Here is a 17360-nt window from a genome sequence, read left to right as displayed (position 1 = left end):
GAAACCACAAATACTCTATCGTACAATAAGATATACTGTAGAAAATTTCATAAAGGTAGGTTAAGAAAAACCCAAAGTTATATGTATCTGCGCAATTGGATGGCACAGCTAGCGAATACTTCAATAATTTCTGTATATACACATTTAGGCGCGTCTGCTTCGCATTCTATCGCATTCTATCGCATTCTAACAGCATTTTCGTTGGTTTTTTTTTCTTTTTCTCGATAGTTTTTAATTAGTTGTGTGGCTGTTAAGTGGAGTCTACAGCAAGTAATGCGGTCAGTTGCGAGTTCGAACCCTGCCAAGGGAACTTTTTTTTATTTTATTTAATTTGGTGTTGGAATAAGAGCGCTCAGGGTATTCCTTAGTGAGGAACTCCCGACTAGAACCTCTTACATTTTTAACCTGAAATGGCTAGTTCGCACAGAAACACACAGACGGACAGATGGACAGACGGACATGGGCATATCAACTCGGTCATGGGGTCGGAGATGTCTCTTTCTATGCGTTACACATTTCATGTGTATATGATATATGGTATATGTATATATTATTAGGTGATTTAGACCTATTCAAGACAGATATGTCGTTTCTATACCTTAAACAACTTGTAAATGGATACAATCCTTATTGGGATATTCTTTTAATAGGGACATGGAAGCATCTCTGGGCCCACAAAGTATGCTTTATCAGGACGACACGCAGAGCCGATATATCCATGTCCGTCTGTTTGTCTGGCTGAATAAGAGCGTCGATATTGGACAATATAAAATTAACTTGACTCGACTGTACGCAGACCGAGAGTTCATTTTTGTTCAGTATTTCCTCCCAATCTCATAGCATTGATAAGAATCGATTTAGATTCTTGGCTTATTGTTAAAAGGCCTAAACACATCATACCATCATACCCCAAATTCAGGAAACACTCATGAGAAGAAGGGATAAACCTAAATACGTCCAGTAATAACTAAGATCGTTAGTAAGTAGTTCTTTTTCCGAATGTTATTAAATCAGTTAGAAAAAATAAATCCTCGCAAAATGACAGGGTATGCAAAGGTAGTTAGGGGCTGAATATAGAGTATCTCCTAGTCGGATTCTTCCACTTATATCAATAACATTTCGGGGTCCGCATGGAAGGACTTGCCCGTCGATTCCTTTAACCTCCCCAAATATTATACAGCGAGTCCTTTTCAGCAAGGACAAATCAAAGACAATTGAGTTTCTTCTTTTGAAAATAATAAATTAATGTTTTATTCTATAATTTGTTGCTAACTTAGGAATAGTTTAACAATTAATTCTCTTAACTAGTGAGTGTTTGGCATAAAATGAGATATCTCAACCAAAAACCTTGATCAGTCGGAGGAACATAAAGCTAAAACTAAATACTAGAATGCTGGGGAATGCAATTTAATCGACTTCCTCCACGGTGGGTCCTTGGTAGCCACCGGCACCACCAAAGCCGCCCGCCTGCTGACCACAGTTGGCGTTTCCTTGAGGCTGTCCCTGCTGGTGGAGCTTGGTCATGATGGGAGAGCAGTGCTGGGTGAGCTCTTTTAGTTTGTACTCGAACTCCTCCTTGTCGGCTGTGGTGTTGGCGTCGAGCCACTTGACGGTCTCGCTGCACTTGTCCAGCACGGAGGACTTATCGCTGTCACTCAGCTTGTCAGGACTGGCCTGCTCCACGGCCTGCTTGACGCCGAAGACGTAGCTCTCGAGGCTGTTGCGAGCCGTGATGCGCTCTCGGTGCTTCTCATCCTCGTCCGCGTAGCGCTCGGCCTCGTTCACCATGCGGTCGATCTCTGCCTGCGAGAGGCGGCCCTTGTCGTTCTTGATGGTAATGTTCTTGGCCTTGCCGGTGCTCATCTCCTTGGCCGTCACGTTCAGGATACCATTGGCGTCCATGTCGAAGGTGACCTCGATTTGGGGCACGCCGCGCGGTGCCGGCGGTATGCCAGACAAATCGAACGTGCCCAGCGAATTGTTGTGCTGCGTGAGGGCGCGCTCGCCCTCGTACACCTGAATGGAGACGCCCGGCTGGTTGTCAGAGTACGTTGAGAAGGTCTTCGTCTGCTTGCACGGGATCCGGGAGTTGCGTTCAATCAGCTTGGTCATGACGCCGCCGGCAGTCTCGATGCCCAACGAAAGGGGCGCAACGTCCACCAGGAGCACGTCCTGGATCTTGCCGCTCTGGTCGCCGCTAAGTATGGCTGCTTGGACTGCGGCGCCATAGGCCACCGCCTCGTCGGGATTGATGGAAAGGTTGAGGCTCTTGCCGCCGAAGAACTGCTGAAGCAGGCTCTGCACCTTGGGAATGCGTGTCGAGCCACCGACGAGCACAATATCGTGGATCTGCTGCTTGTCCATCTTGGCATCGTTGAGCGCCTTCTCCACTGGCGCCAGTGTGTTGCGGAACAGATCGGCGCACAGCTCCTCGAACCGGGCACGGCTCACCTTCGTGTAGAAGTCGTGGCCCTCGAACAGCGCGTCCACCTCAATGGTAGCTTCTGTGCTCGACGAGAGCGTGCGCTTGGCTCGCTCCGCCGCAGTGCGCAGGCGGCGCAGGGCGCGAGGATTGGAGCGCAGATCCTTCTTGTACTTGCGCTTAAACTCCTCCGCCAGATGGGTTACCAGTCTGTTGTCAAAGTCCTCGCCGCCCAAATGTGTGTCTCCAGCCGTTGACCGCACCTCGAACAGTGAGCCCTCGTCGATGGTTAGAATGGAGACATCAAAGGTGCCGCCGCCCAGATCGAAGATCAAAACATTGCGTTCGCCCTTCAGATTCTTGTCCAGGCCATAGGCCAGTGCCGCCGCCGTCGGCTCGTTGATGATCCTCAGCACGTTCAGTCCGGCTATGTGGCCGGCATCTTTGGTAGCCTGGCGCTGCGAGTCGTTGAAATAGGCGGGCACTGTGATGACCGCGTCTGTGATGCTCTGGCCCAGGTACGCCTCCGCCGTTTCCTTCATCTTCACCAGCACCATCGAGCTAATCTCCTCGGGCGCAAAACGCTTCTGCTCCCCCTTAAACTCGACGCCAATCTTGGGCTTGCCTCCGTCGCTGACCACCTTGAAGGGCCAGTGCTTGATGTCCTCCGCTATCTTCGGATCATCGTACCTGCGACCAATCAGACGCTTCGCATCGAATACTGTGTTCTTGGGGTTCATCGCCACCTGGTTCTTGGCCGCGTCGCCAATGAGACGCTCCGAATCTGTGAAAGCCACATAGCTGGGTGTCGTCCTATTGCCCTGGTCATTGGCAATTATCTCCACCTTGCCATGCTGATAGACACCCACGCACGAGTACGTGGTGCCCAAATCAATACCAATGGCTGGCATTCTCTGTTCTGTGTGTTCTCCTTGATTCTTCGCTCGATATAAATTGCGTTTACTTGTTTTTCTTGTGCAAATCTCTTCCTTCTTGTTGTTCAAACGGTTATTTTCACTTGAATTTTACTTATTCTTCAGTTAAAATTCTTTTAAATCGTTTAGTTTGTGTTTTTAGCTTGTTCAGCTAGTCGCTTGTTTTGGTTTGTGATGTTATCACGTCGCTTGCTTGAATTCAATTGTGGCGAAGAGAAAATTTCAGCCGTATTTATACCCCGGCGCTCTCTTTTCGAAATTTCTCGACGCTCTCTTCTCGAAACGCGTCGAACGACGCGTACATTCGATGCGTTTGCTTATGTGTTAGAGGGAGAGGGAACAGCTCGAATATGCTTCGATTTTTCTAGAGCCAACCTTCTTTTGTTACTGTGTTGCCGATAGAGCGAGAGGGAAAGAGAGTAACGGTTGTGCGTTTTGACCTACAGCAACAATTGGTATTTACCTTTTCCATTATAGAAAATTCACACGAACTTAAAGATTGTTGGCAACTGTTTTGTTATATTTTGTTATATTTAACAAAATGCTAATAATAGATAGATGTATGAATTTTATTTATGTGCGAATGCGAATTCGAATGCGAATGCAGACTTGATTGGCTATTTTTGGAACCAAATTTAGATACATACATATATGTACATATGTCCATAAATATGTTTGAATCGAAAAACTCGTTCTATGCACGTGAATGCTAATCTAGTTGTCATTTAAAGTTTGTTGCTGCTTTAACGACGTGTAAATCAACAAATATATACACTATAGCAAATAAACCGAACTGGGCTCCCTAGTTTTTGCTAGGTAATATGTGTATTTAGTTTTCTATATAGAAAACGTGTTCTGACTGAATGATCGGGGATTAAAATGCGGCCCGTGAACCTTAAATATTCAATATAGCTAGATGGGGTTTTCGGAATTTCCACCCACAAGTGGGGATAATAAGCGGAAACGGTTGTGTGAAACTAAATGTTTATCAGCCGATTGACCTCAAATTTATTTTGAAAGATAATTATAACGAGAAAGAAATGCTATCTTCGGCACACCGAAGATATAATACCCTTGCAGACCCAACCTTTTCATAATGCTCATAGTGCTTTGCCCGTATCTAAGAAGCACAGGGAAAATATTTAATGCCGAGTTTGGTCAAAATATCTTGTTAAACAAAAAAGGTTTCTAATCAAAAGCCTAGTTCTCGACCGATCGTTCCTATGGCTGATATACAATATAGTAGTCCGAAATAAATAATATTTAACAAAAATGAAGGAAGCTTAGGAAAATCTTAAAATGCCGTGTTTAATCAAAATATCTTGAATGACAAAAAAGTTTTCCATACAACAACTTAATTTTCGACAAATCGTTCATATGGCAGCTATATGATATAATGGTTCGACCTTAAAAGGATTTCTCCTATATATGAGGAGTATAGTAACACTAATAAATGCCGAGTTTGGTCAAGATATCTTGATAAACAAAATGTTTTTTCATACAACAACTTTACTTTCGACCGATTTTTCCTATGGCAGCTATATTATTATATAGTGGTCCGATCCAGCTGGTTTTGACATATGTGCTGCGTGCAACAGAAAGAGGAACTTCTGCAAAGTTTCATAAAGATAGCTTTGAAACTGAGAGACTAGTTCGCATAGAAACAGACAGACGGACAGACGGGCAGACGAACAGACGGACTTGGCTATATCGACTCGGCTGTTGATGCTGATAAAGATATATATACTTTATGGGGTCGGTGATGTCTCCTTCTATGCGTTACTCATTTCACGACAAAATTATAATATCCTCTGCAAGGGTATAACAATTAATTTAAGACGTGTTTTACACTTTTCCCAAATCATAAATTTTCTGCAGAAAATCGTGTTGGGAGAACGAAAGTTTCAATGACTTGACTCAAAACTATGAAACATTTCCGTAAAATGTTGTGTATAATAAGTTTTGTATACCATTTGTCAACCTTAAATTGATTTTCAAAGATCTTTGTGAAAATTCCGCTTCAAGATCATTGTCAAATACTTTTCCAAAAATTCACGGGGGTCAAAGATTATTCGTGCCTAAGCCAGTTTATCGGATTCAATTCAAATTTTTAGACTCTTCCTTACATACAATAAAAATACAATAAAAAAGATTTTAAACTATAATGGAAGTTCACACTTGGGTAATTAATTGAACGAAAGACTGATTAAAAATTTTAAATATTTATATTATTTTGATTTACATGCAAATTATAATTTGAAACGTGAGGCTTACATACATGGATAGCATGGGTAGAGAAATCAAAAAGGAACGGATATCTTCGTCACGCTGAAGATTTAATACCCTTTTGGACATTTGCCTTGCCGAAATTTGACCGATTCTTCCTATGCAGCTACATTATATAATTGCTGCGATCTTGATAAGATTTAAGCGTATATATAAGCAGCATACTTGAAAAGTAAATGTCGCGGATCGTCAAAATATCATGATAAACCAAAAAGTTGTACTCACAAAAAGCTTCTTTTCGATGAATCGTTCCTATGGGAGCTGTATAATATTTATTTGTTAATGGTCGACAAAAAAGATAATTATTCAATTAATCCAATTATGAAAAATAAAGGTTAAATCCTAATGAAAATACGCAATTTTCTATGACCCTCTTGACAGTTATTTTGTCAGTGTCTCTATTAGAACCTACATCTATGAAGAAGGATGTTAGTAGAGAAAAAAGGGTTCTTAAGTAAACATTAAAAATAATCTTAATTTACTATATTGTTTGAGAAAATACAATAAATGGAAAAAAGGATAGAAAGAAGTTATTAATAGATATATAGGGTGTTAAGTTGACAGGATCTAGAGATGGGGATGGCAAGTTATGGTCTGATAGCTATAGTGGTCCGATGTGAAAAAGATTCTTTATGTATGACACACGAGCCCAGGGAAGTTACTAGGCCAGAGTTTTATACCCTGAACCCATTGAAAATGGGTAAATGGGTATATTGTATTTGTGCAATATGCAAATGTATGGAACAGGCAGAAGGAAGCATCTCCAAGGATCTCAGAACCTATAAGAGCTAGAGAAATATTAGATGTAGGGCCTCCTAGTGCCTGCGCAGATCGAGTTTGTTTCCGATAATCGATAACTTACTCCGCTTACCAACCATCCGATAAAAATATATATCGACATGCTGTTTTTTAAGCAAATTGGGTAAATAATAAGAGCTAGAGTCACCAAACATGATATGTTGCCTCTAGAATATTATATATATGTCAAGTATCTTTCATTTTATACCTATCGCCACCTCCCCGTTACCACCCCAGATCTATAGCTATAAATCAAGTTAATAACCCAACTTTTATTGCCAACCAATTTGTGCCACAATTTAAATGCAATTGAATTTTTCAGAAACCACAAATACTCTATCGTACAATAAGATATACTGTAGAAAATTTCATAAAGGTAGGTTAAGAAAAACCCAAAGTTATATGTATATGCGCAATTGGATGGCACAGCTAGCGAATACTTCAATAATTTCTGTATATACACATCCAGGCGCGTCTGCTTCGCATTCTATCGCATTCTAACAGCATTTTCGTTGGTTTTTTTTCTTTTTCTCGATAGTTTTTAATTATTGGTGTGGCTGTTGAGTGGAGTCCACAGCAAGTAATGCGGTCAGTTGCGAGTTCGAACCCTGCCAAGGGAACTTTTTTTTATTTTATTTAATTTGGTGTTGGAATAAGAGGGTTCAGGGTATTCCTTAGTGAGGAACTCCCGACTAGAACCTCTTACTTGTTTAACCTGAAATGACTAGTTCGCATAGAAACACACAGACGGACAGATGGACAGACGGACATGGGCATATCAACTCGGTCATGGGGTCGGAGATGTCTCTTTCTATGCGTTACACATTTCATGTGTATATGATATATGGTATATGTATATATTATTTGGTGATTTAGACCTATTCAAGACAGATATGTCGTTTCTATACCTTAAACAACTTGTAAATGGATACAATCCTTATTGGGATATTCTTTTAATAGGGACATGGAAGCATCTCTGGGCCCACAAAGTATGCTTTATCAGGACGACACGCAGAGCCGATATATCCATGTCCGCCTGTTTGTCTGGCTGAATAAGAGCGTCGATATTGGACAATATAAAATCAACTTGACTCGACTGTACGCAGACCGAGAGTTCATTTTTGTTCAGTATTTCCTCCCAATCTCATAGCATCGATAAGAATCGATTTAGATTCTTGGCTTATTGTTAAAAGGCCTAAACACATCATACCATCATACCCCAAATTCAGGAAACACTCATGAGAAGAAGGGATAAACCTGAATACGTCCAGTAATACCTAAGATCGTTAGTAAGTAGTTCTTTTTCCGAATGTTATTAAATCAGTTAGAAAAGGTAAATCCTCGCAAAATGACAGGGTATGCAAAGGTAGTTAGGGGCTGAATATAGAGTATCTCCTAGTCGGGGATTTTCATGCGGATTTGCCCGTCGATTCGTTTTACCTCCCCAAATATTATACAGCGAGTCGTTTTCAGCAAGGACAAATCAAAGACAATTGAGTTTCTTTTTTTGAAAATAATAAATTAATGTTTTATTCTATAATTTGTTGCTAACTTAGGAATAGTTTAACAATTAATTCTCTTAACTAGTGAGTGTTTGGCATAAAATGAGATATCTCAACCAAAAACCTTGATCAGTCGGAGGAACATAAAGCTTCAACTAAATACTAGAATGCTGGGGAATGCAATTTAATCGACTTCCTCCACGGTGGGTCCTTGGTAGCCACCGGCACCACCAAAGCCGCCCGCCTGCTGACCACAGTTGGCGTTTCCTTGAGGCTGTCCCTGCTGGTGGAGCTTGGTCATGATGGGAGAGCAGTGCTGGGTGAGCTCTTTTAGTTTGTACTCGAACTCCTCCTTGTCGGCTGTGGTGTTGGCGTCGAGCCACTTGACGGTCTCGCTGCACTTGTCCAGCACGGAGGACTTATCGCTGTCACTCAGCTTGTCAGGACTGGCCTGCTCCACGGCCTGCTTGACGCCGAAGACGTAGCTCTCGAGGCTGTTGCGAGCCGTGATGCGCTCTCGGTGCTTCTCATCCTCGTCCGCGTAGCGCTCGGCCTCGTTCACCATGCGGTCGATCTCTGCCTGCGAGAGGCGGCCCTTGTCGTTCTTGATGGTAATGTTCTTGGCCTTGCCGGTGCTCATCTCCTTGGCCGTCACGTTCAGGATACCATTGGCGTCCATGTCGAAGGTGACCTCGATTTGGGGCACGCCGCGCGGTGCCGGCGGTATGCCAGACAAATCGAACGTGCCCAGCGAATTGTTGTGCTGCGTGAGGGCGCGCTCGCCCTCGTACACCTGAATGGAGACGCCCGGCTGGTTGTCAGAGTACGTTGAGAAGGTCTTCGTCTGCTTGCACGGGATCCGGGAGTTGCGTTCAATCAGCTTGGTCATGACGCCGCCGGCAGTCTCGATGCCCAACGAAAGGGGCGCAACGTCCACCAGGAGCACGTCCTGGATCTTGCCGCTCTGGTCGCCGCTAAGTATGGCTGCTTGGACTGCAGCGCCATAGGCCACCGCCTCGTCGGGATTGATGGAAAGGTTGAGGCTCTTGCCGCCGAAGAACTGCTGAAGCAGGCTCTGCACCTTGGGAATGCGTGTCGAGCCACCGACGAGCACAATATCGTGGATCTGCTGCTTGTCCATCTTGGCATCGTTGAGCGCCTTCTCCACTGGCGCCAGTGTGTTGCGGAACAGATCGGCGCACAGCTCCTCGAACCGGGCACGGCTCACCTTCGTGTAGAAGTCGTGGCCCTCGAACAGCGCGTCCACCTCAATGGTAGCTTCTGTGCTCGACGAGAGCGTGCGCTTGGCTCGCTCCGCCGCAGTGCGCAGGCGGCGCAGGGCGCGAGGATTGGAGCGCAGATCCTTCTTGTACTTGCGCTTAAACTCCTCCGCCAGATGGGTTACCAGTCTATTGTCAAAGTCCTCGCCGCCCAAATGTGTGTCTCCAGCCGTTGACCGCACCTCGAACAGTGAGCCCTCGTCGATGGTTAGAATGGAGACATCAAAGGTGCCGCCGCCCAGATCGAAGATCAAAACATTGCGTTCGCCCTTCAGATTCTTGTCCAGGCCATAGGCCAGTGCCGCCGCCGTCGGCTCGTTGATGATCCTCAGCACGTTCAGTCCGGCTATGTGGCCGGCATCTTTGGTAGCCTGGCGCTGCGAGTCGTTGAAATAGGCGGGCACTGTGATGACCGCGTCTGTGATGCTTTGGCCCAGGTACGCCTCCGCCGTTTCCTTCATCTTCACCAGCACCATCGAGCTAATCTCCTCGGGCGCAAAACGCTTCTGCTCCCCCTTAAACTCGACGCCAATCTTGGGCTTGCCTCCGTCGCTGACCACCTTGAAGGGCCAGTGCTTGATGTCCTCCGCTATCTTCGGATCATCGTACCTGCGACCAATCAGACGCTTCGCATCGAATACTGTGTTCTTGGGGTTCATCGCCACCTGGTTCTTGGCCGCGTCGCCAATGAGACGCTCCGAATCTGTGAAAGCCACATAGCTGGGTGTCGTCCTATTGCCCTGGTCATTGGCAATTATCTCCACCTTGCCATGCTGATAGACACCCACGCACGAGTACGTGGTGCCCAAATCAATACCAATGGCTGGCATTCTCTGTTCTGTGTGTTCTCCTTGATTCTTCGCTCGATATAAATTGCGTTTACTTGTTTTTCTTGTGCAAATCTCTTCCTTCTTGTTGTTCAAACGGTTATTTTCACTTGAATTTTACTTATTCTTCAGTTAAAATTCTTTTAAATCGTTTAGTTTGTGTTTTTAGCTTGTTCAGCTAGTCGCTTGTTTTGGTTTGTGATGTTATCACGTCGCTTGCTTGAATTCAATTGTGGCGAAGAGAAAATTTCAGCCGTATTTATACCCCGGCGCTCTCTTTTCGAAATTTCTCGACGCTCTCTTCTCGAAACGCGTCGAACGACGCGTACATTCGATGCGTTTGCTTATGTGTTAGAGGGAGAGGGAACAGCTCGAATATGCTTCGATTTTTCTAGAGCCAACCTTCTTTTGTTAGTGTTTTGTCGATAGAGCGAGAGGGAAAGAGAGTAACGGTTGTGCGTTTTGACCTACAGCAACAATTGGTATTTACCTTTTCCATTATAGAAAATTCACACGAACTTAAAGATTGTTGGCAACTGTTTTGTTATATTTTGTTATATTTAACAAAATGCTAATAATAGATAGATGTATGAATTTTATTTATGTGCGAATGCGAATTCGAATGCGAATGCTGACTTGATTGGCTATTTTTGGAACCAAATTTAGATACATATACATGTCCATAAATATGTTTGAATCGAAAAACTCGTTCTATGCATGTGAATGCTAATCTAGTTGTCATTTAAAGTTTGTTGCTGCTTTAACGACGTGTAAATCAACAAATATATACACTATAGCAAATAAACCGAACTGGGCTCCCTAGTTTTTGCTAGGTAATAAGTGTATTTAGTTTTCTATATAGAAAACGTGTTCTGACTGAATGATCGGGGATTAAAATGCGGCCCGTGAACCTTAAATATTCAATATAGCTAGATGGGGTTTTCGGAATTTCCACCCACAAGTGGGGAAAATAAGCGGAAACGGTTGTGTGAAACTAAATGTTTATCAGCCGATTGACCTCAAATTTATTTTGAAAGATAATTATAACGAGAAAGAAATGCTATCTTCGGCACACCGAAGATATAATACCCTTGCAGACCCAACCTTTTCATAATGCTTATAGTATCTAAGAAGCACAGGGAAAATATTTAATGCCGAGTTTGGTCAAAATATCTTGTTAAACAAAAGAGGTTTCTAATCAAAAGCCTAGTTCTCGACCGATCGTTCCTATGGCTGATATACAATATAGTAGTCCGAAATAAATAATATTTTACAAAAATGAAGGAAGCTTAGGAAAATCTTAAAATGCCGTGTTTAATCAAAATATCTTGAATGACAAAAAAGTTTTCCATACAACAACTTAATTTTCGACAAATCGTTCATATGGCAGCTATATGATATAATGGTTCGACCTTAAAAGGATTTCTCCTATATATGAGGAGTATAGTAACACTAATAAATGCCGAGTTTGGTCAAGATATCTTGATAAACAAAATGTTTTTTCATACAACAACTTTACTTTCGACCGATTTTTCCTATGGCAGCTATATTATTATATAGTGGTCCGATCCAGCTGGTTTTGACATATGTGCTGCGTGCAACAGAAAGAGGAACTTCTGCAAAGTTTCATAAAGATAGCTTTGAAACTGAGAGACTAGTTCGCATAGAAACAGACAGACGGACAGACGGGCAGACGAACAGACGGACTTGGCTATATCGACTCGGCTGTTGATGCTGATAAAGATATATATACTTTATGGGGTCGGTGATGTCTCCTTCTATGCGTTACTCATTTCACGACAAAATTATAATATCCTCTGCAAGGGTATAACAATTAATTTAAGACGTGTTTTACACTTTTCGCAAATCATAAATTTTCTGCAGAAAATCGTGTTGGGAGAACGAAAGTTTCAATGACTTGACTCAAAACTATGAAACATTTCCGTAAAATGTTGTGTATAATAAGTTTTGTATACCATTTGTCAACCTTAAATTGATTTTCAAAGATCTTTGTGAAAATTCCGCTTCAAGATCATTGTCAAATACTTTTCCAAAAATTCACGGGGGTCAAAGATTATTCGTGCCTAAGCCAGTTTATCGGATTCAATTCAAATTTTTAGACTCTTCCTTACATACAATAAAAATACAATAAAAAAGATTTTAAACTATAATGGAAGTTCACACTTGGGTAATTAATTGAACGAAAGACTGATTAAAAATTTTAAATATTTATATTATTTTGATTTACATGCAAATTATAATTTGAAACGTGAGGCTTACATACATGGATAGCATGGGTAGAGAAATCAAAAAGGAACGGATATCTTCGTCACGCTGAAGATTTAATACCCTTTTGGACATTTGCCTTGCCGAAATTTGACCGATTCTTCCTATGCAGCTACATTATATAATTGCTGCGATCTTGATAAGATTTAAGCGTATATATAAGCAGCATACTTGAAAAGTAAATGTCGCGGATCGTCAAAATATCATGATAAACCAAAAAGTTGTACTCACAAAAAGCTTCTTTTCGATGAATCGTTCCTATGGGAGCTGTATAATATTTATTTGTTAATGGTCGACAAAAAAGATAATTATTCAATTAATCCAATTATGAAAAATAAAGGTTAAATCCTAATGAAAATACGCAATTTTCTATGACCCTCTTGACAGTTATTTTGTCAGTGTCTCTATTAGAACCTACATCTATGAAGAAGGATGTTAGTAGAGAAAAAAGGGTTCTTAAGTAAACATTAAAAATAATCTTAATTTACTATATTGTTTGAGAAAATACAATAAATGGAAAAAAGGATAGAAAGAAGTTATTAATAGATATATAGGGTGTTAAGTTGACAGGATCTAGAGATGGGGATGGCAAGTTATGGTCTGATAGCTATAGTGGTCCGATGTGAAAAAGATTCTTTATGTATGACACACGAGCCCAGGGAAGTTACTAGGCCAGAGTTTTATACCCTGAACCCATTGAAAATGGGTAAATGGGTATATTGTATTTGTGCAATATGCAAATGTATGGAACAGGCAGAAGGAAGCATCTCCAAGGATCTCAGAACCTATAAGAGCTAGAGAAATATTAGATGTAGGGCCTCCTAGTGCCTGCGCAGATCGAGTTTGTTTCCGATAATCGATAACTTACTCCGCTTACCAACCATCCGATAAAAATATATATCGACATGCTGTTTTTTAAGCAAATTGGGTAAATAATAAGAGCTAGAGTCACCAAACATGATATGTTGCCTCTAGAATATTATATATATGTCAAGTATCTTTCATTTTATACCTATCGCCACCTCCCCGTTACCACCCCAGATCTATAGCTATAAATCAAGTTAATAACCCAACTTTTATTGCCAACCAATTTATGCCACAATTTAAATGCAATTGAATTTTTCAGAAACCACAAATACTCTATCGTACAATAAGATATACTGTAGAAAATTTCATAAAGGTCGGTTAAGAAAAACCCAAAGTTATATGTATCTGCGCAATTGGATGGCACAGCTAGCGAATACTTCAATAACTTCTGTATATACACATTTAGGCGCGTCTGCTTCGCATTCTATCGCATTCTATCGCATTCTAACAGCATTTTCGTTGGTTTTTTTTTCTTTTTCTCGATAGTTTTTAATTAGTTGTGTGGCTGTTGAGTGGAGTCTACAGCAAGTAATGCGGTCAGTTGCGAGTTCGAACCCTGCCAAGGGAACTTTTTTTTATTTTATTTAATTTGGTGTTGGAATAAGAGGGTTCAGGGTATTCCTTAGTGAGGAACTCCCGACTAGAACCTCTTACTTGTTTAACCTGAAATGACTAGTTCGCATAGAAACACACAGACGGACAGATGGACAGACGGACATGGGCATATCAACTCGGTCATGGGGTCGGAGATGTCTCTTTCTATGCGTTACACATTTCATGTGTATATGATATATGGTATATGTATATATTATTTGGTGATTTAGACCTATTCAAGACAGATATGTCGTTTCTATACCTTAAACAACTTGTAAATGGATACAATCCTTATTGGGATATTCTTTTAATAGGGACATGGAAGCATCTCTGGGCCCACAAAGTATGCTTTATCAGGACGACACGCAGAGCCGATATATCCATGTCCGCCTGTTTGTCTGGCTGAATAAGAGCGTCGATATTGGACAATATAAAATCAACTTGACTCGACTGTACGCAGACCGAGAGTTCATTTTTGTTCAGTATTTCCTCCCAATCTCATAGCATCGATAAGAATCGATTTAGATTCTTGGCTTATTGTTAAAAGGCCTAAACACATCATACCATCATACCCCAAATTCAGGAAACACTCATGAGAAGAAGGGATAAACCTGAATACGTCCAGTAATACCTAAGATCGTTAGTAAGTAGTTCTTTTTCCGAATGTTATTAAATCAGTTAGAAAAGGTAAATCCTCGCAAAATGACAGGGTATGCAAAGGTAGTTAGGGGCTGAATATAGAGTATCTCCTAGTCGGGGATTTTCATGCGGATTTGCCCGTCGATTCGTTTTACCTCCCCAAATATTATACAGCGAGTCGTTTTCAGCAAGGACAAATCAAAGACAATTGAGTTTCTTTTTTTGAAAATAATAAATTAATGTTTTATTCTATAATTTGTTGCTAACTTAGGAATAGTTTAACAATTAATTCTCTTAACTAGTGAGTGTTTGGCATAAAATGAGATATCTCAACCAAAAACCTTGATCAGTCGGAGGAACATAAAGCTTCAACTAAATACTAGAATGCTGGGGAATGCAATTTAATCGACTTCCTCCACGGTGGGTCCTTGGTAGCCACCGGCACCACCAAAGCCGCCCGCCTGCTGACCACAGTTGGCGTTTCCTTGAGGCTGTCCCTGCTGGTGGAGCTTGGTCATGATGGGAGAGCAGTGCTGGGTGAGCTCTTTTAGTTTGTACTCGAACTCCTCCTTGTCGGCTGTGGTGTTGGCGTCGAGCCACTTGACGGTCTCGCTGCACTTGTCCAGCACGGAGGACTTATCGCTGTCACTCAGCTTGTCAGGACTGGCCTGCTCCACGGCCTGCTTGACGCCGAAGACGTAGCTCTCGAGGCTGTTGCGAGCCGTGATGCGCTCTCGGTGCTTCTCATCCTCGTCCGCGTAGCGCTCGGCCTCGTTCACCATGCGGTCGATCTCTGCCTGCGAGAGGCGGCCCTTGTCGTTCTTGATGGTAATGTTCTTGGCCTTGCCGGTGCTCATCTCCTTGGCCGTCACGTTCAGGATACCATTGGCGTCCATGTCGAAGGTGACCTCGATTTGGGGCACGCCGCGCGGTGCCGGCGGTATGCCAGACAAATCGAACGTGCCCAGCGAATTGTTGTGCTGCGTGAGGGCGCGCTCGCCCTCGTACACCTGAATGGAGACGCCCGGCTGGTTGTCAGAGTACGTTGAGAAGGTCTTCGTCTGCTTGCACGGGATCCGGGAGTTGCGTTCAATCAGCTTGGTCATGACGCCGCCGGCAGTCTCGATGCCCAACGAAAGGGGCGCAACGTCCACCAGGAGCACGTCCTGGATCTTGCCGCTCTGGTCGCCGCTAAGTATGGCTGCTTGGACTGCGGCGCCATAGGCCACCGCCTCGTCGGGATTGATGGAAAGGTTGAGGCTCTTGCCGCCGAAGAACTGCTGAAGCAGGCTCTGCACCTTGGGAATGCGTGTCGAGCCACCGACGAGCACAATATCGTGGATCTGCTGCTTGTCCATCTTGGCATCGTTGAGCGCCTTCTCCACTGGCGCCAGTGTGTTGCGGAACAGATCGGCGCACAGCTCCTCGAACCGGGCACGGCTCACCTTCGTGTAGAAGTCGTGGCCCTCGAACAGCGCGTCCACCTCAATGGTAGCTTCTGTGCTCGACGAGAGCGTGCGCTTGGCTCGCTCCGCCGCAGTGCGCAGGCGGCGCAGGGCGCGAGGATTGGAGCGCAGATCCTTCTTGTACTTGCGCTTAAACTCCTCCGCCAGATGGGTTACCAGTCTGTTGTCAAAGTCCTCGCCGCCCAAATGTGTGTCTCCAGCCGTTGACCGCACCTCGAACAGTGAGCCCTCGTCGATGGTTAGAATGGAGACATCAAAGGTGCCGCCGCCCAGATCGAAGATCAAAACATTGCGTTCGCCCTTCAGATTCTTGTCCAGGCCATAGGCCAGTGCCGCCGCCGTCGGCTCGTTGATGATCCTCAGCACGTTCAGTCCGGCTATGTGGCCGGCATCTTTGGTAGCCTGGCGCTGCGAGTCGTTGAAATAGGCGGGCACTGTGATGACCGCGTCTGTGATGCTTTGGCCCAGGTACGCCTCCGCCGTTTCCTTCATCTTCACCAGCACCATCGAGCTAATCTCCTCGGGCGCAAAACGCTTCTGCTCCCCCTTAAACTCGACGCCAATCTTGGGCTTGCCTCCGTCGCTGACAACCTTGAAGGGCCAGTGCTTGATGTCCTCCGCTATCTTCGGATCATCGTACCTGCGACCAATCAGACGCTTCGCATCGAATACTGTGTTCTTGGGGTTCATCGCCACCTGGTTCTTGGCCGCGTCGCCAATGAGACGCTCCGAATCTGTGAAAGCCACATAGCTGGGTGTCGTCCTATTGCCCTGGTCATTGGCAATTATCTCCACCTTGCCATGCTGATAGACACCCACGCACGAGTACGTGGTGCCCAAATCAATACCAATGGCTGGCATTCTCTGTTCTGTGTGTTCTCCTTGATTCTTCGCTCGATATAAATTGCGTTTACTTGTTTTTCTTGTGCAAATCTCTTCCTTCTTGTTGTTCAAACGGTTATTTTCACTTGAATTTTACTTATTCTTCAGTTAAAATTATTTTAAATCGTTTAGTTTGTGTTTTTAGCTTGTTCAGCTAGTCGCTTGTTTTGGTTTGTGATGTTATCACGTCGCTTGCTTGAATTCAATTGTGGCGAAGAGAAAATTTCAGCCGTATTTATACCCCGGCGCTCTCTTTTCGAAATTTCTCGACGCTCTCTTCTCGAAACGCGTCGAACGACGCGTACATTCGATGCGTTTGCTTATGTGTTAGAGGGAGAGGGAACAGCTCGAATATGCTTCGATTTTTCTAGAGCCAACCTTCTTTTGTTAGTGTTTTGTTGATAGAGCGAGAGGGAAAGAGAGTAACGGTTGTGCGTTTTGACCTACAGCAACAATTGGTGTTTACCTATTATCCATTCTAGAAAATTCACACGAACCTAGAGATTGTTGGCAAAAGCGAATTGCTTTTTATATTTAACACATTGCTCTTAATATGTATGTATGTATGTTTGTACA

The 17360-nt window shown here is 43.4% G+C and overlaps 3 protein-coding genes across 3 annotated transcripts; all 3 read right to left on the bottom strand.

The window, feature by feature from the left end:
• Positions 1 to 1219: 1219 nt before the first annotated feature.
• On the bottom strand, positions 1220 to 3570 carry LOC6632689 (major heat shock 70 kDa protein Ba). The gene has a single exon (XM_002056624.4). The coding sequence runs from the start codon at positions 3331 to 3333 to the stop codon at positions 1408 to 1410; it is 1926 nt and encodes a 641-aa protein (XP_002056660.1). The 5' UTR covers positions 3334 to 3570; the 3' UTR covers positions 1220 to 1407.
• Positions 3571 to 7939: 4369 nt separating this feature from the next.
• LOC116650285 (major heat shock 70 kDa protein Ba) lies at positions 7940 to 10291 on the bottom strand. Its single transcript, XM_032433611.2, has one exon. It carries the CDS (start codon positions 10051 to 10053, stop codon positions 8128 to 8130), a length of 1926 nt encoding a protein of 641 aa, XP_032289502.1. The 5' UTR covers positions 10054 to 10291; the 3' UTR covers positions 7940 to 8127.
• Positions 10292 to 14649: 4358 nt separating this feature from the next.
• Positions 14650 to 16999, bottom strand: LOC6637283 (major heat shock 70 kDa protein Ba). The gene has a single exon (XM_002060512.4). It carries the CDS (start codon positions 16761 to 16763, stop codon positions 14838 to 14840), a length of 1926 nt encoding a protein of 641 aa, XP_002060548.2. The 5' UTR covers positions 16764 to 16999; the 3' UTR covers positions 14650 to 14837.
• Between the last annotated feature and the right edge of the window lie 361 nt (positions 17000 to 17360).

The sequence above is a fragment of the Drosophila virilis genome, chromosome 2 (assembly GCF_030788295.1).
Source record: "Drosophila virilis strain 15010-1051.87 chromosome 2, Dvir_AGI_RSII-ME, whole genome shotgun sequence".
NCBI classification, from domain to species: Eukaryota; Metazoa; Arthropoda; class Insecta; order Diptera; family Drosophilidae; genus Drosophila; species Drosophila virilis.
The sequence above is the reverse complement of the archived record's forward strand: the minus strand, read 5'-3'. Positions and strand labels throughout refer to the sequence as shown.

What these genes read in the sequence shown, in the direction of transcription:
- LOC6632689 (XM_002056624.4), bottom strand. Translation starts at nt 3,333, where the DNA reads ATGCCAGCCATTGGTATTGATTTGGGCACCACGTACTCGTGCGTGGGT.
- LOC116650285 (XM_032433611.2), bottom strand. Translation starts at nt 10,053, where the DNA reads ATGCCAGCCATTGGTATTGATTTGGGCACCACGTACTCGTGCGTGGGT.
- LOC6637283 (XM_002060512.4), bottom strand. Translation starts at nt 16,763, where the DNA reads ATGCCAGCCATTGGTATTGATTTGGGCACCACGTACTCGTGCGTGGGT.